The 24,723-nt window shown below is 33.6% G+C and overlaps 2 protein-coding genes across 2 annotated transcripts in view; one reads left to right on the forward strand and one right to left on the reverse strand.

The window, feature by feature from the left end:
- Positions 1-6,958: 6,958 nt before the first annotated feature.
- LOC139887769 (cation transporter HKT1;3-like) lies at positions 6,959-14,903 on the reverse strand. The gene is made up of 4 exons (XM_071870826.1): positions 14,741-14,903; positions 13,988-14,342; positions 13,072-13,281; positions 6,959-7,157 (listed from the first exon to the last, which is right to left on the reverse strand). The coding sequence occupies exons 1-4, from the start codon at positions 14,901-14,903 to the stop codon at positions 6,959-6,961; spliced, it is 927 nt and encodes a 308-aa protein (XP_071726927.1).
- A 2,849-nt stretch (positions 14,904-17,752) lies between these two features.
- LOC139887770 (uncharacterized) overlaps positions 17,753-24,723 on the forward strand; it is a 30,217-nt gene continuing 23,246 nt past the window's right edge. The window contains exon 1 of the mRNA XM_071870827.1: positions 17,753-18,078. Within this exon, the coding sequence (XP_071726928.1) occupies positions 17,753-18,078 (326 nt within the window). The remainder of the gene's footprint in view (positions 18,079-24,723) is intronic.

Below are 24,723 nucleotides of genomic sequence, written 5' to 3' on the forward strand. Positions count from 1 at the left end.
GAAGTATTCTTAATTTTATGAAACTAGAACTTGTAGAATTTATGAAGAACACTTAGAACTTGAAGATAGAACTTGAGAGAGATCAATTAGATGAAGAAAATTGAAGAATGAAAGTATTTGTAGGTTTTTTTGGTCGCTGGTGTATGGATTAGATATAAAGGATATGTAATTTTGTTTTCATGTAAATAAGTCATGAATGATTACTCATATTTTTGTAATTTTATGAGATATTTCATGCTAGTTGCCAAATGATGGTTCCCACATGTGTTAGGTGACTCACATGGGCTGCTAAGATCTGATCATTGGAGTGTATATACCAATAGTACATACTTCTAAAAGCTGTGTATTGTACGAGTACGAATACGGGTGCATACGAGTAGAATTGTTGATGAAACTGAACGAGGATGTAATTGTAAGCATTTTTGTTAAGTAGAAGTATTTTGATAAGTGTCTTGAAGTCTTTCAAAAGTGTATGAATACATATTAAAACACTACATGTATATACATTTTAACTGAGTCGTTAAGTCATCGTTAGTCGTTACATGTAAGTGTTGTTTTGAAACCTTTAGGTTAACGATCTTGTTAAATGTTGTTAACCCATTGTTTATTAAATCAAATGAGATGTTAAATTATTACATTATCATGATATCATGATGTATTAATATATCTTAATATGATATATATATATACATTAAATGTCGTTACAACGATAATCGTTACATATATGTCTCGTTTCAAAATCATTAAGTTAGTAGTCTTGTTTTTACATATGTAGTTCATTGTTAATATACTTAATGATATGTTTACTTATCATAATATCATGTTAACTATATATATATCCATATATATGTCATCATATAGTTTTTTCAAGTTTTAACGTTCGTGAATCGCCGGTCAACTTGGGTGGTCAATTGTCTATATGAAACCTATTTCAATTAATCAAGTCTTAACAAGTTTGATTGCTTAACATGTTGAAAATATTTAATCATGTAAATATCAATTTCATTTAATATATAAAAATATGGAAAAGTTCGGGTCACTACAGAGAATATATGAGATGCTTTTATAAATGTTTGAGAAGATAGACACAAGCAAAACATTCCTCGAATGAATTATTATACAGACAGATGTTCTGTTGATTATTATTGAATTAGTTGGACGTTATAATTGCCACTAATTGATGTGAATATTTTCACTGATTATTATAGCTTGGTAACCTAAGAATTAGAAAACGGGTATGGCCCCTAATTTACGCGAATCCTAAAGGTAGCTACCGGGTTTAACACCCCCACCCAGAATGTTCACTAGACGGAAGAGCTAGTGGACGTGGTGTTTAGTACTTCGAGGTTTATATATTTATTACAGACTGAAAGTTCTGTTTATTTTGGGGATATTTATGATGTGCATTAAATGTTAAAGTCGGTTACCAAGCAAAGAATGCAAAGTGAATGTTATATATCGAGAGAATGATTTTTATAAACAGGTTATGTGTATGATATTTTGTATACGAGATATGTGTACGGTTATTAAGTATTTTGAAAACTGATTTCGTACACGAGATATGTGTACTGTATTTAAAGGAAATCGCATGTACATTACAGGTGGGTGTAGGATTCGGGCCCATTTGTACCATGCACATTTAAATCTTGTGGTCTATCAAAATTACAGAATTTTATGGTTTAGGATAAACCTATGAACTCACCAACCTTTTGGTTGCCACTTTTAAAACATGTTTATTCTCATGTCTGAAAGAAATCTTCCGCTGTGCATTTGCTCATTTTAAAGATATTATTTGAAGTTATTCATGGCATATAGAGGTCAGTACCTCGCAATGAGACCAAATGTTGGAGACTTCGTCCAGGTGGATTAGGACGGGTCGCTTCAAATACAAAAAAGGAAACGACAACAAGTAATTACAAAGGACATGGAAGTCATACAGGTCAGCTAAAAAACTACTTTCTCCGTCTCATATTAATAGTTCACGGATAAAAAATACACAGTTTAAAAAAATGACTATCACATGTACTTTTCTTTACTTTACAGTTTTACCCCGTACTTTTCACTTATCTTTTGTTTTATATGCAAAAGTTAAGGGCATAAAGGAAATTCACTTTATTATTCTTATTTATTTATGGAATTGAACTATTCTTTTGAGACAAACTCAAAAAAAAAAAAAAATATATTGGACTATCAAGATGGAACAAAAGAGAGTAATTTACTCATAGCTTTTGATCAAGTAAAAGACGACATTCTTATGTTGTCGAATAAACCACTCCTCTTGATACTCTTTGAGCCAAAAAGGTTGTCATTTCGAAAGCGCCAAATGCACCATAAAGTAGAAGCAAAAATGAAGTAGAGTTAGGCCCTAAAAATTTTCAATGCTGGGTATGTCGCAAGCCACATATACTTGATTGATTACTTTAAACGTATACTTTAACTATATGTTATCGAAGGGATTCTAACTCAACGATAATAAAAAGTCTTATTAACCTTGAGATTATAATTTCGAGTCCCGTCGTGAACAAGCAGGGTAATAATATTTCCACTTATAAATTTAATACATTCACTCATCTAATGTATTAGGTATTTGTACTGTACTAACCTGTTATGTATGATTATAAGTGGATTTATCAAAACTATAAGTGAAAATATCAACACCAGAACAAAAATAACTGTGTGTTTTTTGCCGTTCACAATGATTTTTAACTATATATTTAGTATAGTATATAATAGCTTATTTTCTCCTTCCAAAATCTAATTGTCTCCCGATAAAAAAATACAGTCTATAGCTATTAATATCCATTTTTACTCTTTATTTTTTTTACCTATTTTTTTGTCTTATATGCATATATCGAGGGTATACATTACAGAAACTTTATATATATATATATATATATATATATATATATATATATATATATATATATATATATATATATATATATATATATATATATATATATATATATATATATATATATATATATTGGAAGTATATTATTAAAGAGCAAAAAGGTCGTCTGCACGTTGCAGCGAAAATTGCAACAATAGATTTCAACATATATTTTCTATGTTGTTCCCTCCCATTTCTTAAGCCTCGGAGGTCCTGTACGTCTTGTGTTCGAGCTTCACTCGAAAGGGTTTTACCATACGCGATGCTCGTATGGATTCGCCATGAGGGTTTTCTCATAGGGACGATATGAATGTAAACGTTCGATCAAGAAAATGATCGAGTGAGTCGATTCTGAATCGCGTTCGGACTCCCGTTATTAACTCCTAATTGTCATTTAAAAAAAATAGTTTACAATTACAATAAATTATATTAGTATGTAGTGAGTGAATATATATGCATATCAATGATTGTTACAAAGATAATCATTAGACTATTTTACTAGCAGTGAATCTACATTAATCGTAATAAAAAATGCGTAACTAAAAAAGCTAGTGAGAAAGAAATATTTAGTAACAAAATTAAGAAGGAAAAAAAGTTAAAAACATAAAAGCCTTAAAAAACATATACCAAAACTAAAGTAACTTCACTATCTTTTAAAAAGAAATATATCTATATGTTAACTTACGTGGAGCTAATGTTGAGAATCTGAAATGTCGTGTTACTGTTAAAAAGCGACAGTTTTTAGTTTTTTTTTTAGTATAATAGTATAGTGTAATGTAATGTAATATAATTCAAAACAATCAAAAATATATATTGGATAACAGATTTGAGACAGAAGTAACGTACTTTTTGTATGCTAAAAAATAAATAAATGTAAATACATAATCAAATTATTATCATTATCGATACAATGTATAAAATAGTAGAATATATTAAATATAATGAATGTTATAAAAATAAAAAATTTGAAAACACTCACATTAAAACCACACATAACGAACACCATGAAACATTGTTGTACCAAGATGAATGATAATGTTTTGAACAAAATGATGGATCACATATGTAAAACCTACGGTACATGATTTTATACAAATATTTTTTTTGAAAGACAAGTTGTTTGCATCGAATACTCTCATTTGCCAAGCACGCACGCATTTTCGGGCAGAAAACCCGAGTTGCATTACAGGGATCCGAACCTTATACCATCCCGAGGGGCAGGGTCAGACCTGGGTCCTGTATACGGGTCGGTAAAACCTTCCCCGGGGAAATTCGGCTTTCAGGAAATAAATCCCATGAATATTTTTAAGGGGAGGGACTCGAACTTGAGACCTCCCCACCCTCATCCCAATGCACAAGTGCAAATGGGTGAACCACTGGACCACAAGGGTGGGTTCGATTTTATACAAATATATAATATAACATATCTAATTAAAGAATCACATCCATAAACCACCTCAAATCTGTATCAATAACTTCACCGCTTTAACGCGCGACTCACCTCATCAGTCGTTAAGTTATGTACAGAAAAAATTACATGGCGTAGGTAGCACGTTTAGAACCATTTTACATTTTAACACAAAAAGGGGCCACACACACACACACACACATATATATAGGCAGAATCAATGGGGAAGTAACCAATCGGGGGGAAGCGGGGGGAAGCAAAAAAAAAATTTCGTTTTTTTTGAAATTTTTTTTTTCCGGGATCAAGATCACACAGAAATATGAACATTTAGAAGAGACACTTCGTGATGAATGCTATTATTTAGGCGGAAAAACGATCGATAAAAATAACATTCAAGATAATATTGTTCGTGAAGAAAATGAACGTTTTTTTTTCCATGTTTTGTGAAGTAAAATTTAACCCGATTTAGAGTTTAGGGTTTAGGGTTTAGGGTTTGGTGTTAAAAACTCTAAACCGTTCGTGTTAAAAACTCAATCTAAACCCTAAATCTAAACCCTAAACCCTAAATTTCTAAACCCTAATATCTAAACTCTATAAACCCTAATATCTAAACCCCAATAGCTAAAACCTCAAAATACGCTCGAAAAACACGATAATTGTTATATATTACTTCTTCGAGCGTTTTCCCGCCAAAATAAAAACATTTATCACAAAGTGTCTCTACTAAATGTTCATATTTTCATCTCATCTATAATGTTCGTGAACAAAGTTTTTTCAAAAAACGAAAAAAAAAAGTTTTTGCTTCCCCCCGAATGGTTACTTCTCTCTTGATCCTACCACTATATATATATTCCCCAGGTCACATAGTGGTGAATACACTTAAAAATCTCCAGTGGAGACTAACATTGTGTTTATGTACCTCTTAAATGAATGGTTTATTGTTGAATGTTGAATCATTCAGTATTCAGTGCGTTTGACATATGATGCTTTATTAAGTGTTGAACCGTTCATTATTGGAACACTATCGTAAAAATTAAGCCCTTTAATTTTCTAATATCATTTCAAATAATATTCAAACACATAACAAACAAAAGGAAAGCTGATTTTTAGGAGGAATGAGGAAGTAAAACATTTTCACGCATAATGTTATTATTATTTTACATTTCATTTACATTATATATTTAACATTCTATTTATATATAACTAGAAAAAAATTCGACCGCGCGTTGTTGCGGTTGTATTCGACGCGTGGTCGAATTTGGATATACGTTGTTTTGTACCTAATATATCTAGTAGGTTGGGTTGTTTGTTGGACGTGTATGTATATGTATGTAATATAGCCCGAAATATTTAGTGTTTTTTTAACGATGTCAAGTTTCGCGTATAGTTAGTCGCGTTGTGTTCGTAAAATTATTTCGAGTTAAACGGTGGTCTCGGAAAAATTTAACTCGCACCGAGCGAGAATATAGGGCCCGTTATCTAGTGTTTTTTAACGATGTTCGTTTCACGCGTAGTTAGTCCCGTTGTGTTCATTAGATTTTTTCGAGTTGAACGGTGGTCTCGAAAAAATTTAACTCGCACCGAGATAGAAGATAGAGCCCGTTTAAAATTAGGGTGGAATTAGTTTATTTTATTATAATAAAATTATGTATTTACGCTTTCTACCCCTGAGAAAGTGTAAAGTTGAGGGGCCATTGTGTAAGTTGAGCCGAAGTTGAGAGATCGTTTGTAGTGTGAACGCGGACACAAAACGACAATCCGATAAAACTGAAACGACGAAATATGGCGCGTGTTTTAGTATGTAGGGATAAAATAATAATTTCATGATTTACATGAAAAAAAATATGTGTATGAATAAAAAATAACTTTTTTTCTATCATAAACATATAATAAGAATAACATTATTCCCTATGAGTGATTTCGAAGAATATATTTTAAATGTGGAATGATATATTTTTTTGCGCATAAAATATTATTTCTAATTAATATTTCATTGATTTTTAATAAAATATTAACTTTTTGGTAAAATAAAATACTACTTTTTTATTAATATAAATTAATATAATATTTTTTAACATAAATTAATATATCCCATTAATTTTCACTAACTTTTACCTCGAGAATAACATAATTATAAATAATCTTTTACTTTCCTTCTCCATAACTCATTTCCCTCTTTAAACCGTCTGCTAATTTTTTTTGAACCCTAAATTGGCTGACCATATAATCTTCCATTACCGAAGCTTTGAGAAGTTAGCAAAATCAAGTAAGTAATCTTAAATTAGTTAAACATCTTGCCTTTTTAATTTCGCATAATTGATAATGATCATCGTAACATAATTAGAATATTATGTCATCTCTTAATCATATCGCATAATAGATTCGCAAAAACGTTCCATTGCCTAAATGTGTTAACCATGTAATTCCACAATTTGTTTTTCATAACCTCAAGATTCTTCAAACATATTATGATTCCATTGTTATTACTGGCTCATAATTATGATTATAATATGTTTGATTTCATTCATCTCTTAAATAAATTCTGTTTTGTTTGTGTGATTAATGTTTATGATGCTTGTGTTCTCGTATGTTTTTCATTCATAGTACCAATTTACATAGAAATGTATGTATTGTAGCTTTTACATTGATTAATAATGTTACATAAGCTTCCATGATCTACCTTCATTTAAATGGTATTTCTTCAGTGTACCAAATAACATGGTGACAATTAGTATCAACTTTCCCTCATCACTCCACTTTCCTGAAAAACCGATCCATCTGCTAACACAATCGGCGTCGCGTTTTAACTGTGCGTCGCAGTTATACGCCTTTGAGTATCCAACATTTCCATAAGCACTAAAATCATCACAGAATCAAGAAACAATCAATTTATATATGTACCCAACTTTCAATTCAAAACAACGATAACAAAGTATCTTAATCTCAATAGTTGCATAAAATTTTTGGTTGTAATAGCACCGCTACTAGGCCGACCAATCATGATTTTGAAGTAGTCTTACTTGTCACTGATTTATTTGGTCAAAGTTATCAAAAGTCCAATTTAATCGATCGAAATCAAAATTGGTTGAAGTTTGGGAAAAGCGGTCAAATTCAAAGTTGGTCAACGTCCGACTAGTCTCTAAGTTAGCTGATTAGTCCCTACAAGGTTTTCGTAGTGACGGGCTAGTACCCGACTGTTAAAATAATAAAGCGTTTGCAAGTGGATGGTTGATAGTCAACATGCACATGGTGCAAATATTTGACTTGGTAAAAGTTACCAACTTTACCTAAGTAGTGTCCAATTTGATTTCATATACATATGTATGAATGAGGAAGCGCCTACAACTTGAATATTCTTGAAGTAATTGGATTGTGTGCTGAAGTGGTCAAATACAATTTGTATTTGAAGTGGGTAGTATTACTATGATAACATTCAATGGATCATGATAATTAACACCAACCAACTTGTGTTCTTTATTTACCATAAAGTCATTGCCATATGCTATAAATAAAGGATTCTACAAGTAGGTTCAAGTATCCCAAAATCACAAGTGTTCTTGTGTACTAAAAGAGAGTTAATAGAGAGTTAAAGTGTTAACTCCTAATTACAAGAGATATAAATATTAGTGTTTATCCTTGTAATTAGAGAGAAGTGTAATTCCTATTATTCTTATTAGTGAAGCATTTCTTTCCTTGCCCGTGGTTTTTACCCTGTTGGGGTTTTTCACGTTAAATCTTGGTGTCCTATTATTGTCGTTATTTCAATTATTACTAGCGGTTTGCTATAATTCGGTGTCGCTTTTCTCAACAAGTGGTATCAGAGCTAAGGTTCTAATATCTAGTGTGTATTAATCTACTTATCGTATGCTCTGTGGTTGCCACTGGAGTGGATCGTCCACATCAGAAAATAAGTAAGATTAATTTCACTCAATAAAAGTTCCCGGGTACTATTTCTCAGAAAAATAGTGTTGTCAAAAAGAAGATTGTAATTATAGCAATGTCTACGAAATTTGAAATTGAAAAATTTAACGGGAGTAATTTCTCGTTATGGAAATTAAAGATGAAAGCTATCCTGAGAAAGGATAAGTGTTAAGCGGCCATCAGTCAACGGCCATCCGAGTTGACTGATGAAAAATGGGAAGAGATGGACAGCCAGGCTATCGCAAATCTTCATCTGGCACTAGCAGATGGCATGTTGTCTAGCATAGAAGAAAAGAAGACGGCGAAAGAGATTTGGGATCACCTCATAAAATTGTACGAGACCAAATCACTCCACAACAAGATATTCCTTAAGAGGAAACTTTATGCGCTACGCATGAATGAATCTACTTCAGTTAATGAGAACATTAATTCTTTGAATACTCTATTTTCTCAACTCGCTTCATTAAGTTGCAATATAGTGCCAAAAGAACGTGCTGAACTTTAACTTAACCAATAATGCTCTCTCGGAGTATCTAGTCTATGATGAAGTTGCGGCTGCTATTCTAGAAGAAGAAAATCGGTGCAATAACAAGGAGGACAAACAGGCCGGTTCACGACAAGTGGAGGCCTTGGTGGTGTCAGGAGGGAGATCAACGGAACGTGACCCAAGTGGGAGTCACAATCATGGTAAACCGAAGTCTAAAAAGAAGAAGATATATACATGCTACAATTGTGGCAAGAAAGGTCACCTGAAGAAGGATTGTCGGAGTTTACATAATTCAAATCCTCAAGGAAATATTGCAAGCACTTCAGATGATGGGACTGCTTTGGTTAGTGAGGCAGTGGTAGCAAATGAAGGCAGAAAGACATTTGTTGATGTCTGGTTATTTGACTCGGAAGCTACTTTTCACATGACCCCTAGAAGAGAATGGTTCAAACAATATGAACGTATCTCAGGAGGATCTGTATACAGTTGCAATGATCATGAACTAAAGATCATTGGAATTGGAGATATCGTTTTGAAGATGCATGATGGTACAGTTCATACTATTCAAGGTGTGCGACACGTGGAGGGTTTGAAGAAGAACTTATTGTCTTTAGGACAATTGGATGATCTTGGTTGTAAGATGGTGATACATGAGAAGATCATGATAATCAAGAAAGGCGCGGTTGTACTTATGAAAGGAGAAAAGGTGGGTGCTAATTTATACATTCTGAAAGGCGAAACGGTACAGGAATCGGAAGCATCTGTTGCTTTGAATAGTTCAAGTGATAAAGTTTCTATGACATGGCATCAAAAGCTTGGACACATGTCTGAGCAAGGTATGAAGATTCTTGTTGAAAGAAATCTTATTCCTGGTCTTACAAAGGTATCGCTACCTTTCTGTGAGCATCGTGTAATCAGCAAGCAGCATCGCCTGAAGTTTAACACAACAAATTCTAGAAGTAAATTGATTCTAGAATTGGTTCACTCTGATGTGTGGTAAGCACCAGTTCAATCCCTAGGAGGAGCAAAGTATTTTGTATCATTTATTGATGATTACACTAGGAGATGTTGGGTGTACCCAATCAAGAGAAAGGCGGATGTGTTTGAAGTTTTCAAAGTTTACAAAGCGCGGATTGAACTTGAATCTGGTAAAAAGATCAAGTGTTTAAGGACTGATAATGGAGGAGAATACACTGTGATGAATTTGATAAGTTTTGCAAACAAGAAGGTATCAAAAGGCAGTTCACGACAGCATACACTCCTCAACAAAATGGAGTGGCAGAGCGGATGAACAGAACCTTGTTAGATAGAACGATGGCGATGATGGCAACTGCAAGCTTAGGGAAATCATTCTGGGCATAAGCAGTTAGTACTGCCTGTTACGTGATAAATCGGTCACCGTCAACTGCAATTGAGTTGAAATCGCCGATGGAGATGTGGACTGGAAAACCAGTTGATTATTCAAACCCTCATATATTTGGAAGTCCTGTGTACACAATGTACAATTCTCAGGAAATGACAAAGTTGGATCCGAAGTCTAGAAAGTGTTTATTCTTGGGGTATGCTGATGGAGTTAAGGGGTATCGCTTGTGGGACCCCACTGCCCACAAAGTAGTCATCAGCAGAGATGTTGTCTTTACGGAAGACAAAGATCTTAAAGATGTTAGCACTTCAAAAGAAACTACACCGATACAGGTTGTAAATGAATTTTATAAAGATTCTTCTGAAGCAGTACCAGAGCACGATGAAAATCAAGTAGTCGTTGATGAAGCTCCATCGACTCGTATTTCTAATCGGGAAAGGAAACGTCCAGGGTGGCACTCAGATTATATTATGGAAAGCAATGTTGCATATTGTCTTCTAACGGAGGAAGGAGAGCCAACAACTCTTCGCGAGGCACTGAATCATTCAGATGCATCCCAGTGGATGACAGCTATGCAGGAAGAAATTGAAGCTCTTCATAAAAATAAAACATGGGAATTTGTGCCATTGCCGAAAGGTAGAAAACCTATTGGAAATAAATTGGTGTATAAGATCAAGCGAAATGGCGATGATCAAGTGGAGCGGTATCGTGCAAGACTGGTGGTTAAAGGATATGCTCAGAAAGAAGGTACGGACTTTAATGAAATATTTTCTCTTGTGGTTCGACTTACAACAATTCTAGTAGTTCTAGCGATGTGTGCTACATTTGATTTGCATCTAGAGCAGCTAGATGTGAAAACTGCATTTCTTCATGGAAATCTTGAAGAAGAAATTTATATGTTTCAACCAGAAGGTTTTGAACTACAAGGAAAAAAGAACTTGGTTTGCAGGTTAAAGAAATCTCTGTATGGTCTCAAACAGGCGCCGAGATGTTGGTACAAGAGATTTGATTCTTTCATAATGAGCCTTGAATATAACAGACTTTATGCAGACCCTTGTGCATATTTCAAGAGGTTTGGGGACAATGATTTTGTCATTTTGCTGTTATATGTAGACGACATGTTGGTTGCAGGCCCTAACAAAGATCGTATTAATAAGCTGAAGGCTCAATTGGCTAGGGAGTTTGAAATGAAAGACTTGGGTGCCGCAAACAAGATTCTAGGGATGCAAATTCACCGAGACAGAGATAATAGGAAGATTTGGCTTTCTCAAAAGAATTATTTGAGGAAAATCTTGGAGCGTTTCAATATGCAAGATAGTAAGCCAATCTCAACCCCACTTCCTACTAATCTCAAGTTATCCTCTGTTATGTATCCTAGTAGTGAAGACGAGAGGAAGGAGATGTCTCGAGTACCGTATGCATCAGCAGTGGGAAGTTTAATGTTCGAAATGATATGTACAAGACCAGACATTGCACATGCAGTGGGAGTAGTAAGTCGGTACATGGCGAATCCTGGTAAAGAGCATTGGAATGCGGTAAAGCGGATCCTTAAATACATCAAGGGAACCTTAGATGTTGCATTATGTTATGGGGAACCGAAATTTATTGTCAAAGGGTATGTTGATTCAGATTATGCAGGTGATATCGATAAAAGTAAATCTACCACTGCATATGTTTTCACACTTTGTGGTGGAATAGTAAGCTGGGTTTCAAAACTGCAGTCAGTTGTGGCGACGTCAACAACAGAGGCAGAATATGTAGCAGCTACTCAAGCTACTAAAGAGGCAGTATGGTTGAAGATGTTGTTGGAGGAACTCGGACACAAACAAAAGAATATCACTCTATTTTGTGACAACCAGAGTGCCTTGCATCTTGCAAGGAATCCGGCATTTCATTCAAAGACAAAGCATATACGAGTTCAGTATCACTTCGTTCGTGAGAAAGTGGAAGAAGGAACCGTGGATATGCAGAAAATTCATACTGACGATAATGTGGCCGATTTTCTAACAAAGTCAATCAACCGTGACAAGTTTGTTTGGTGCCGTTCCTCATGCGGCCTAGCGGAAACATAAGCAACATCATTGACAAGGAAGGATTATCGTGTGAAGATTGATTGAGTTACAATCAAATATTCAAGTGGGAGATTGTTAAAATAATAAAACGTTTGCAAGTGGATGGTTGATAGTCAACATGCACATGGTGCAAATATTTGACTTGGTAAAAGTTACCAACTTAGTGTCCAATTTGATTTCATATACATATGTATGAATGAGGAATGCATTGTAGGAGCCTACAACTTGAATATTCTTGAAGTAATTGGATTGTGTGCTGAAGTGGTCAAATACAATTTGTATTTGAAGTGGGTAGTATTACTATGATAACATTCGATGGATCATGATAATTAACACCAACCAACTTGTGTTCTTTATTTACCATAAAGCCATTGCCATATGCTATAAATAAAGGATTCTACAAGTAGGTTCAAGTATCCCAAAATCACAAGTGTTCTTGTGTACTAAAAGAGAGTTAATAGAGAGTTAAAGTGTTAACTTCTAATTAATAGAGATATAAAGATTAGTGTTTATCCTTGTAATTAGAGAGAAGTGTAATTCCTATTATTCTTATTAGTGAAGCATTTCTTTCCTTGTCCGTGGTTTTTACCCTATTGGGGTTTTCCACGTTAAATCTTAGTGTCCTATTATTGTCGTTATTTCAATTATTACTAGCGGTTTGCTATAATTCGGTGTCGCTTTTCTCAACACCGACTAACGACTTTTACAACCTTTCATAATTTGTAGGACGTGTATGTTATTTGCACATCCAAATAGCTTACAGTTACTACACATGCTCTGAGTCTTACTATTTTTTTTTTATTAAAATAGCGCTCGAGTCTTACTATACATCTGTTGATTACTTTGTAAGTAATACAATCGTTTAGTTGACAATTTCTTTCGATATACACAAGTAGTTGAAGTAATAAGTTATATATATTGAGTTACCTTACAACTTCAATAACAATACTCAGTGCATTGAAGTTAAGAGGATCCTCCTGTATCTTCTTTCTCTCGGTAATGCAAATTAAGATGACGAATATGACCAGGTATGATAAAGGCGAAAACATAAGATCTTCTACAATTTTGTGTCTCCTCTTGGTTTTTAATACTTCATTACAATTTGCTCCAACATAACAAGTATATGGAGGAATGTACCTGTATAATTGTTACACAGTAAAATACTGTTATCATTACTACCTGCATAAACTATTTAGTGTAACTGGTTAAACGAGTTAACAGTTTAGAATGGGTCCAGAGGCGATTCTACATGCATTGGTGTGGGGTTAAAGGACCCCACTACTTTGAAAATTTTTTATACGATGTATTCTTTAAATTGTATAGGACACCACTAAATTTAAGTATAGGACCCCATATATTTTTAAAATTTAAGGTTTTTTAGAGGTAAATAACCACTAGAGTTCCCTTTAAATATTATTTTTTTAAAAAAAAAAATTAGGACCCCATTGAGTTTTCATCCTGGAGTCGCCACTGAATGGGTCAAATTTGTCTAGTTAGGTTTAGGACTGTTTTGGGCTGACAATGACGGGGATCGAAAACCACACACCCGATCATTTTCCATGTACACATGCATTTCCAGGCGGAAACCCGAACCTCATAACATGGACACTATCCATCAATCCATACCGGCATATGAATCGAGCCGAATCCCTGCGTACAGAACAGTAAAACCTCCCCCACGGAGTTTTTACAGAGCCAAGGATCAAACCATTGACCTCTACCGTGCCCAATGCTCAAGGTATTGGGTTAAATCATTGGGCCACGAAGGCGGTTCTGTAACGATCGGCCATTAAGATGTAAAAAGGCAAAACCGAAAAGTAGGAGAATAAGTTAAGAGACTTACATCATGAAAATAAACAACACCCAAATAGCAGGAGCAAGGCTCCAAAGATCAAGTATAGTTTCTCCTGAATACCTTGTATTCACAATTTCGAATAGTACCCCGATAAACCTCTCATAATCATTAAGTTCACTCAACCCTCGTGCGTTCCATTCCATACAACAAAACATCACAAATTGTACGAAAAGGAAACCAAAAGCACTAAACATTAACAATGTAGAATGTCGAGCCGATAGCCAATGAAAGTAGCAAATTTCGTGTGATGGACTTTCTAGCAAGTACTTAGCTTCTGCTTTCTTGATAAATTTACCCGCGAACCAAACAGAAAACCTCAAACAAGGCGGATATAATGTGTTGCCTACCAGAATTTGAGATATTAGTATTAAGAGAAAACCAGAATTTTTCTTGAATACAATCATGTTTTCATTGCATGGGATGAAACCGCAATTAGTAAAAGTAGAAACTGTTGTGAATATCACGAATGTGAATTGACTCAAATTTTTTGTTTTCAGAACATTGTTTGTGGTTGGATATGTTGCTAGATAGATTGGGATCAATATGAACCCTAATATGTGATTTACCAAAAAATAAACTATTACTACGAAACCTAAGAACTGAATCGATTCATGCTTTAAGCGACGATCTTCATCCTCAGAAACATTATCATTTTTCAAATCTTTAGGATGGTCAGCTACTACATTGATAATGTCCCTTTCTTTTCATCATGTGAATATGAAGATATTGAAGAAAGATTACTTTTATCATCATTTTTGTTTTCTTCTTTGTTAATTAGCCTAAGCTTAGCGATCGAGCATTGTAACCCAACAATGGAAATGAATATATCACCGCCTATGAACATTAACAACGTTAAGATGAGGAGTTGATTATTTGAGAAATATTCAATCTCAACGACGGACATACTAGAGGTAGTCGTTGCGGAAACAGACATAAAAAATAAATCAATTTTGCTCGGTTTATAATCGACGTAATCAACCTTTGGTTTTGTCACAAACAGAAGGAAAAACCCTAAAATTGACACGAAGATAAAATATACAAGTTGTAAGAAAAGCGGATCGATTTCTAAGAGTATATGATGGTAGAAATTTGACAACCAATTCACAGGACGATGCAGTAGTTTATGTGAAATCGAAAAAGATGCAATTCTCATCGCTTCGGATAATAAGAAGAATGAGGAATGCTTTGGATCTTGTTTAGGGTTTGAGATGATGGATTATGCATGTATGGAAACAGATTTATCCCTCTACAATTGTTTAGAATTACCTGCATAACTGAAAGAGACATGATAGATGTATAACAATAACAATAACAACCTATTCTTCAAAATAAAGGTAAGTTTTAATTCGGCAGGAGAGTTTTTGATGATTGAATATGCAAGGCCTAAAGAACATGTGAATACGTTCGGTTTGATTTGATTTATTCCAATCTTTTGTGAGCAAAATGAGGAAAAAACAATCATACTTTATTATACTTTAATATGAAATGATAAACTAACATGTATGTTATAGTAATTGTTTCGTGATAGAATTAACTAGTTGTGGAGCTGTCGCTTCGCGCCGGGGGCTCCGTTTTGAATGCGAGTTAAAAAAAAAAGTCTTGATCTATTTTGTAAAAAAGATTTTTTTCGACATCTAACATTGAATGGTTGTTCCTTTTGTGAAAGTTGCTTCTTTTAGCGTTCGTTTTTTTTTTTTTTTTTTTTAAAAAGTTAGTTGATCTATTTTGTAAAAAAGAATGTTTTTCGACATCTTTTGGTAGCATTGAAGGGTTGTTCCTTTTATGAAAGTTGACTCCTTTATTGTTGATGAAGAAAAGGAAAAAAAAAAAAAAAGGTTAGTTGATTTTTTTGGTAAAAAAGAATTTTTTTCAGCATCTTTTGGTAACATTGAAGGGTTGGTTCTTTTATGATAGTTGCTTCTTTTATCGTTGGAGGCAAATTTTTTTTTTTTTTAAATAACGAAAATACCTCTGGTTACTATTGATGAATAGTGCTACAGGGTTTGTCTATTAGATATAGAGAAAATTAGTATGATCGAGCCCGTGAGTTATTGCGAAAAATAATTTGTTTCATATTTTTTTAAGAAAAAATATCACCGTTGGTCCACGAACTTTGCACTAGAAATCAAGATAGGACAAAAACTTTAATTTCATCACCGTTGGTCCCAAGTTATGAAAAAACATCACGTCTGGTCCCAGGATTTCACACCGTTACTTCCAACCTGTTATATTGAATACACGTGATATGCACAGTCTGGGCTTTTTCGTCATTTCCCTGAGTAATCTTCACACGTCGTAACCCATAAAACCTAGTAATACCCCGCAATATACAAACCACCTACGTAATATTATATCAGTTTGTTGAGTCAATCAAAACCACCATCGACATACACAATTCTATACGTTTTTACAGTCTATTGCAATTGCAATTATGGCTTCAGCATACACAATACGCAATGAAGGAGAAGATATCGATGATCATACTTTAGACAGTGAGTATAGTTTAATTGTTTTTTTTTTTTTGTTTTTTTTACAATATAATCGAATTGTAGGATCACAGATCCTCAATAACTCATACTCAACCTCACAATTATAAACAGAACTAAAGAAAAAGTTTAGATCGAAATTGTATTTACTGTTTTTTTTTTCTGTTGCATATACCATAACAAACACAAGCATTTATACCTTCTGTAATATATAAATATATGTTTTTTGAGTTAACTGCATATAGATTTAACTAATCAAACACATGTTTACATCATATAATGATTGTTTAACTGGTTTTTTATTCATTGGTGTAGTGCGATATTCTGGGTTATTTTCCATACAACTACACCATGGTGGTTATTTCACAAAACTTCCACGCAGAGAATACATTAATGGTCGTGTTAATTTTGTGGATGGGCATTGATATAGATAAGTTATCTATTCCCGAGGTCGATAAGATTGTTGACAAACTTGGTTACCCTGATAGTAATCCAAAGCATTATGTGTTCTTAATGCCTGACACAAATTTAGATTATGGGTTATGTGAGTTCTCTAATGATTTTGATATTAATAATATGAGGTCTTATTTTGGACTATATAAGACAATAAGTGTGTACATGACTAGTGGTGTTGTTAATGATAATGATTATGATGCTAGTGGTGTTGTTAATGATAATGATTATGATGCTTTAAATGTGCCTGATGATAGTGATGATAGTGATGATATTGATTTTGTTGAAGATGGGGAGAATAACATATCTGATGTCGATGTAGATATGAAGGAGTTTGAGTTCAACATTGATAAGGATGTTGAATTCATGGGAAATGCTAGTCAGTCAATGCTTGATAAACCCGGTATTACTGATTTTGTTGATGTTGTGGATATAGATGAGATCAATAATGATAATTTTGACAGTGGTGATGATGTTGATGATATAATTACTCAAAGAAAGAAGAGAATCAGAGAATTAAAGCAGCAAGAAGGAGAATCAAACATAGGAAAAACTTTTTTCTATGTTGGACAAACGTTCAGTACCAAACGTGAATTCAAACAACAATTCCAATTACATGCCATAGAGAGTAAAAGGGAAATTATACTCTGTAGGGGGAAAGGTATGAAGAGCAACAGGATGGGCAACAGTCATTGGGTTGTGCTGCTTCTACACTAAAACCAATGTATAAGAAGCCAATTGCTAAAACTAAAAAAAAAACAACCCAAAAAACTCCTAGATCAGATCAACAAAAAAGTTGGAGGAAGAGAGAGAGATGAATATAGAATGTCCTTGGGAGATTTATGTATCCAAAGTTGGTAAATCAGAAACATGGCAAGTGAAGACATTTCATGATGAACACAAGTGTTTATTCTCAAGAGATATTCCACAGTGTACTTATGAGTTCCTTGCAAGCAAATTGGATGACAAAATTCCATCTAATCCAAACTTACCTACTAAAGCAGTCAAGGTACAATTTGAGTCTGAGTATGGGGTTAATATTACAAATCAAAAGGCATATAGAGCATTGAAGTTGGCAATAAAAATTGTCCAAGGAGATTATCAGGAGCAATATAGTCATTTAAGGGATTATTTGTTAGAGTTGGTTAAATGAAACCCAGACACAACTGTGCATGTGCAAACAGAACAATGTGATCCTGATTTACCTACTAGGGTTTTCAAGAGAGTTTATATAAGTCTTGGTGTGACGATCGCTCCAAATCCATATGGACGAACACGTCATTCATCGATTTCATTGTGAGATTTTGACCTCTATATGATACGTTTTGTAAACATTGCATTCTTTTGAAAAGGCTCACCATAAATGAATATTTAAATCAAAGGTTTTCGATATCTGATGATTTCTACATATAGACAATTACCGTAAATAATAGTTTACAATAGTACTTCCGTTGACAATGCAGTCAAAATAAGATACATGGTGATGATTTGGTGAATGCAACGTTTCCTTGAAAAATATGCCATGTAAGACTCCATGCACATAGCTTGTCTAACATATAAGCAAACAGCGGAAGACTTCTAGGGAACCTGAAAATAAACATGCTAACAAGTGTCAACACAAAAGTTGGTGAGTTCATAGTTTTAATGTTTTGCATAATCTGTACATAAAGGTGGATCACAAGATTTCAGTTGTTTCATCCAGAAACGTTTATCAAAATATTCTACAAGATTGAGCACCCTGGTAGCTAAACTCTAACGTTATAATAAGTACCCATGTTTTAACATACATGCAACCAACATGTACAATACACGCAAAATCAACGTGTACTAAACTCAAATAGCATACATCTGTTTTATAGTTCAGGCTAGGGTTTCTATACCTGGAAAAGACGGGGATGTCAAGCCCTATGGATCCATATACAACAACACGCGCCCACCAGTTCTTATAACTGGCAATTACTAGTTACCAAAGCTAAGGGATTTTCGGTTCAAACTCGGTGTAGAATTTAGTATGTACTTGTATCCATTACGTATAAAATAAAGTACATGTATTCTCAGCCCAAAAATATAGATTTCAAAAGCATTTAAAAAGGGAGCAAATGAAACTCACCTTAGCAGCATATAAAGCCGTTCACCAAAATGTGACCGAAACTCGGATTACCAAATAACCGTAGATCTCAACCTAGAGAACATATGTTGGTCAATAAATCTCTATCAAGCTAAGTCAGGTCATAGTGTATCACAATCCTAATGCTCGAGATCGACATACAAAAGTTATCCAAAGTCGTTTCAAAAGTCAATTTTGACAATAGTTCAACAAAACGAGACGTACCTTATATAAGGATTCATTTACTCGGTTGGTAATATTCAAAAATCCAATTTATCAATCTTACAAATAAGTTGTTTAAATATTAATTGCAGATTCAAAAGCAATTCTAAATAACGTCAATCATAATTCAGTTGATCATATCTTTTGATTCGTTCATCGAAATTACGCGATTTCTAAATGAAAAGTTATTGATTTTTCGCCAGCTTTCTAAAAACATGTATATCATATACCTTTTATAAGTAATATATGTATTTAATTCATGATTCATTATAAACTGTTTAACGACGAAATTTAGCATACAAGCATGCATAAATATATATACTCGAGCACTAGACATGAATACACAATTAATATATAAAAGATAAAATATGAATGCTCACGTATCAATATCGTGATTCAATATTGCTGGAAAGTACGTAGACGCGACGGAAATGATAAATGCTAGGTTGACCTTTGACTCATGATCATAACCCCAAGTAATACCCATAACCTCCATAGCTATAACTGATGTTTTAGCAGAGTGGTATAAAATACTATTAATTTTTAGCAGGAAATACTATTAAATACGATACAATTTTACACAAGATATTTATTTATTTAGAGAATGGATATACTTAAACCTTGCTACAACACTTATAGGCAGTGTACCTAATCGTACAGTAGTGTAGTTTTTAGTAAGTCCGGTTCGTTCCACAGGGAAAATCTTTAAACAAAGCTTAACGCTATATTAGTTTACTTTTATAAAAATACAAATATATATATAAGTAATATTATTATTATAAAAGGGGGGATTTTACCGTTTAATGACCGGTTTGTTGATTTTAAAACTTTAGTCGCAGTTAAAACCAAATGTAAAATAATAAATAAATACAAGACTTAATTTAAAGCGTAAAGTAAATAACGATAATGAAATTGCGAATAATAAAAGTGCGATAAAATAAACTTGCGATAATTAAAAAGTACGATAATTAAAAGTGCAATTAAATACAATAACAATAAAAATGCGATAATTAGAAGTGCAATTAAATATAAAATAAAGGAAATTAAATATGAAATAAAAGAATTATGCTTATTTAAACTTCCGTAATCATGATGTTTGACGTGTTGATTTTAGTTGTATGCCCATGGGTTAATTGTCCTTTGTCCTGGATTATTTAATATGTCCGTCTGGTTTTTGTCCATAACAGTCCATCAGTCATAAATATAAAGTGCGAGTGTCCTCATCAAATTATCCTTATACCCGAAGTCAAATATTCCAACTAATTGGGGACTTAAACTGTAACAAGGTTTTATTACTTTGTTTAATAATTACACCAGGATGTCGACTGAGTGTAACTCAAGGTTTTAATACTTTGTTATCAATTATGCCAAGTGTCCTTGTACATAATTTCACCCCTGTTTTAATAATTCTAGTGGCTATTAATCCATTCCCATGTCCGGTTAAATGAACGATTATTCGTACATATAAGTACCCCGCCCATCGTGTCCGATCGAGTGTATATGGTAATTTATAGGGACGCCCAATTGTAAATCTTTATATTAACATTAACAAACTATCATTTAGTTAAACAAATATAAAGCCCATTAATAGCCCATAGTCTAATTTCTACAAGTGTCGTTCTTTTGTCCAAACCCCAATTATGGTACAAAGCCCAATTACCCAATTTTAGTAATTAGCCCAACATCATGATTACTTCGGATTAAATAAGCATAATAATAACTTAGCTACGAGACATTAAATTAAAAAGGTTGAACATAACTTACAATGATTAAAAATAGCGTAGCGTTACACGGACAGAATTTCGACTTACACCCTTACAACATTTGCTAACATACCCTTATTATTAGGATTTAAAATTAAAATTAAAGTTAAAATATAAATTATATATATATTTTTACGTATATATTGAGAGAGAGAGATAGATATTGGATATTGAAAATGATCAGAATTCGGTTGGCTTTATAGGGAATTAAGTTCAGGGGTACTCCGCGACTCGCGGCCCTTTTTGCCTTCAAACTCCGCAAGTCGCGGAGTTTGATTTTACAGCTCACACAAGTTTGGAGCCTTTCTTGCCGACGGTTTATAATATATTTTATATATAAATAATTATAAGAATTATTTAAATATTATATTATATTTATGTGCATAGTTGATTTGTAATTTTTAGTCCGTTGCGTCGAGCGTTGAGAGTTGACTCTGGTCCCGGTTTCGGATTTTCGAACGTCCTTGCGTACAATTTAATATCTTGTACTTTACATTTTGAATATTGTACTCTTGTAATTTCGAGACGTTTCTTATCAATAATTGGAACCTCTTTGATTGTATTTTGTACTTTTGAGCTTTTTGGTCGTTTGCGTCTTCAATTCGTCCAATCTGTCTTTTGTCTTCACCTTTTATTATTTAAACGAATATCACTCGTAAATAGAACAATTGCAACTAAAAGCTTGTCTTTCTTGAGGAATAATGCTATGAAATATATGTTCGTTTTTTGCATTATCAAATATTCCCACACTTGAGCGTTGCTTGTCCTCAAGCAATATCGTCTTGAAATACTAGAATCGCTTCTTTATTCTTCACACTTTGTACATCAGTGATTTCTATACGGCGGTATAAACAATGGTAGTAACGATATGGTTTACAGTCCCACATGACTATAAAAATTTAGATCCATTAAGGAAATTGGATCTTTATGAAAACATTTGATCTTTTGAAAATTAAATCTAGTTTTTACCCTAGATAAGTTTTCCGGAATAACCCTTCACCGGTGTTTGCAAAATATTTTTGTGGGTTTGGTGGGTTTCTGATTTGAAAATTTTAGCTCAAAACTTATGGTTTTGTGTCACCCACTTGCTAACCTTGTATTTGAAAAGCAACACGTCCAGTTTACTTGTCCCGTATATTACCTTTCGGTAAACTACCGTCCGGTTGTAAAGGAAAGCGTTGAACAAGCAACTGTTAAGGCAATGTCTCCTGACATGCTTTTAATTATGGTCTTTAACGTGTCAGACGCAATTACTATCCTTGGTAGGAGCAATAGTAAAGCTCACCCTTATGATTTTGTCGGTCTGGCACAAGGCCTGTCTTTGACCACTATGCAACCACCGTTCTTACGGTTGACACCCGATTTGGTTCAGGTGACTCCAGGTGAATTCCTAGGATTTTACGTTCAATGGTAATGAATGCATTGAAAATGGGGTTTTCAGAAAACAAATCGGTTTATAATTTGATCAAAATATTTTCTCGTTCAAGCTCGAGTTTAGATATCATTGAATTTCATGAGTTTGAATTCTCAATCTTTAAGGTCAATCTCTTGGATTGATTAATATCAGGCTTAAAAGCTGATTTTTAATCTTTTAAGGAGATTATCCTTTCTGGGGATCTGATTCATTAGTCTTATCCAGCTAATTTGCACGGTGCCCTCCCCATTTTACAAGACAGATCCTCTCATGGTTAGGATAAATCTGACCACTTGGCGACCCTGTTTAATGCTGAGGTCCGTGGATTTCCTGCTGATTTTAGTGATGACTTTTCTAGATTTTTCGTCAACCTACAGCTGGTCTGGACGACAACTTCTTGACCTAAATCAAGAAGCGCGTTTCTTTTTCGGAACACTTTACTTCCTTTTAATGATGGAATTGATTCATCGTGTAGATCCATCTTTCTTACAGTAAATCAGGTAAAATTTTTTAGTTTAGTCCAAAGCAAAAGTATTTTCAGTTATTTGTACAAAAATATGTGACATATGTTTTGAATAACTTGGAGAATTTTCCCACACTTGGCTTTTATTTTCCTTTTTATTGTCCTCTATTCCATTTTAAATGAATTTTAACATTTTGGTTTGTTTCTCAATTTATGTCCTTTCCGAGGTAACAATAATTTCGGTGTTAAAACCTAGTTTTATCGTTCATAAATATGTATAAACATGATTTTGAGTTCATTTAATTGAAAATTTTAAAAAATTTTACTAGAATTGGGTAGTCAGTATATAAGACTAGGGTTGTTCTTTATTATCAGAGAGCACTAGATTCTAATACAACTACTGCTTTACTAGTATTTTTAATGATAACCAAGTGTTTAAGATAAAAAATTATAAAATTCGTAAGAATTTAACCCCTTCCCACACTTAAGATCTTGCAATGCCCTCATTTACAAAAAATCAGTAACAATTTAAATTTTTGAGGGTGATTTGTGTGAAAATGATTAAATTTTTACCAAAGTTTCCAAATATATTGGCGTTTGTTTGTTGAATGATAAATGGTGCACATCATTTGTTCATTCCGTCTTGTTGTTATTTCACATATATTTTGCATCTTGTCGTCAAAATTAGTTGCTTTAGCTGAACTTAATGCCAGTCTTTGAAAATGCGTTGTTTTACCATGTTGTGTACATAAGATAAACTGCAAACATATATACATATTTTTGAAGTTTGCTATATTACCCCACATTCAAAAATTATTAAAATCTAAGAATAAAAGTTAGAAAATTATAAAAACTATTACAATATTAACATAAGTATTAAACGTATCAACATTACAAATTACAAAATAAATAAAACTAAGTAGACTAGGGATGATACTGATACCAATAGGGGTTCCATGCATAACCATAGGTGCTATAAAATGCTTCGGCAGGGTTATACGTAGGATACGGTGGTTACATCTCTATAGACCAGGGAGGGAATATGGGCTTTGTAGTAGGAATATAGTTTCTACCTATATGTTGGCAATAAGCTATGATTTGGTTTTGATGAACTTTCCAATATTCAAATGCTCTATGTCTAGCATTTTCGTACTCCTGCGAAGCTATAAACCTTTGCATTTCTTGCATTTCATTTCCCCCTCCTACATTACCTTGCTGTTGGTTTCTCTCAACCTGTGGATGTCTACCATGGTATTGTACTGCGGCGTTATTTCGCCTCTTCAAAACTTTCGCACCATGGTATACATTTAAACCTATTGTATCGCGGGGTTCTGGTTCTTCGACTAATAATCCCCCCCGACTTATATCCACGCGGAGATATTCAGCAATCAAAGTAATAAATATACCACCTCCTATTATGCTATGCGGTCTCATCCCCCTAACCTAGCTGATAAATAATAACCCACACAATAAGGTATACTTACAGCGCTTTGTGGGTCTCGAATACACATATGGTAAAACAAATCCTGTTCATTTACCTTTTTCTTGTTCTTACCTCTTTGTGTAATCGAATTAGCTAAAAACCTATGAATTACTCTTAATTCAGCTCTATCTATATCCAAATAAGAGTAATTTCCCCCTTTGAATCGGTGATGGCTTGTCATTTGACTCCATACACCATGTGTATCAAAATTTTTATCTATCTTTCTACCATTTAGTATCAACCCTCTACAATCGGCAGATGCTAACTCCTCAGGCGTATATATACGTAAAGCCTGAGCCATGTCTAGTAAAGACATGTGGCGCATCGAACCTC

The sequence above is a fragment of the Rutidosis leptorrhynchoides genome, chromosome 2 (assembly GCF_046630445.1).
Source record: "Rutidosis leptorrhynchoides isolate AG116_Rl617_1_P2 chromosome 2, CSIRO_AGI_Rlap_v1, whole genome shotgun sequence".
Lineage (NCBI taxonomy): Eukaryota > Viridiplantae > Streptophyta > Magnoliopsida > Asterales > Asteraceae > Rutidosis > Rutidosis leptorrhynchoides.

Bases quoted from the DNA above. Each gene is read 5' to 3' on its own strand.
- LOC139887769 (XM_071870826.1), bottom strand. From the start codon at position 14,903: ATGTCCGTCGTTGAGATTGAATATTTCTCAAATAATCAACTCCTCATC. The intron at 13,282-13,987 runs GTAAGTCTCTTA...ACAATTATACAG, and splicing joins GTGTTGTTTATTTTCATGAT to GTACATTCCTCCATATACTT. The intron at 7,158-13,071 runs GTAACTCAATAT...TGATGATTTTAG, and splicing joins ATTGTTATTGAAGTTGTAAG to TGCTTATGGAAATGTTGGAT.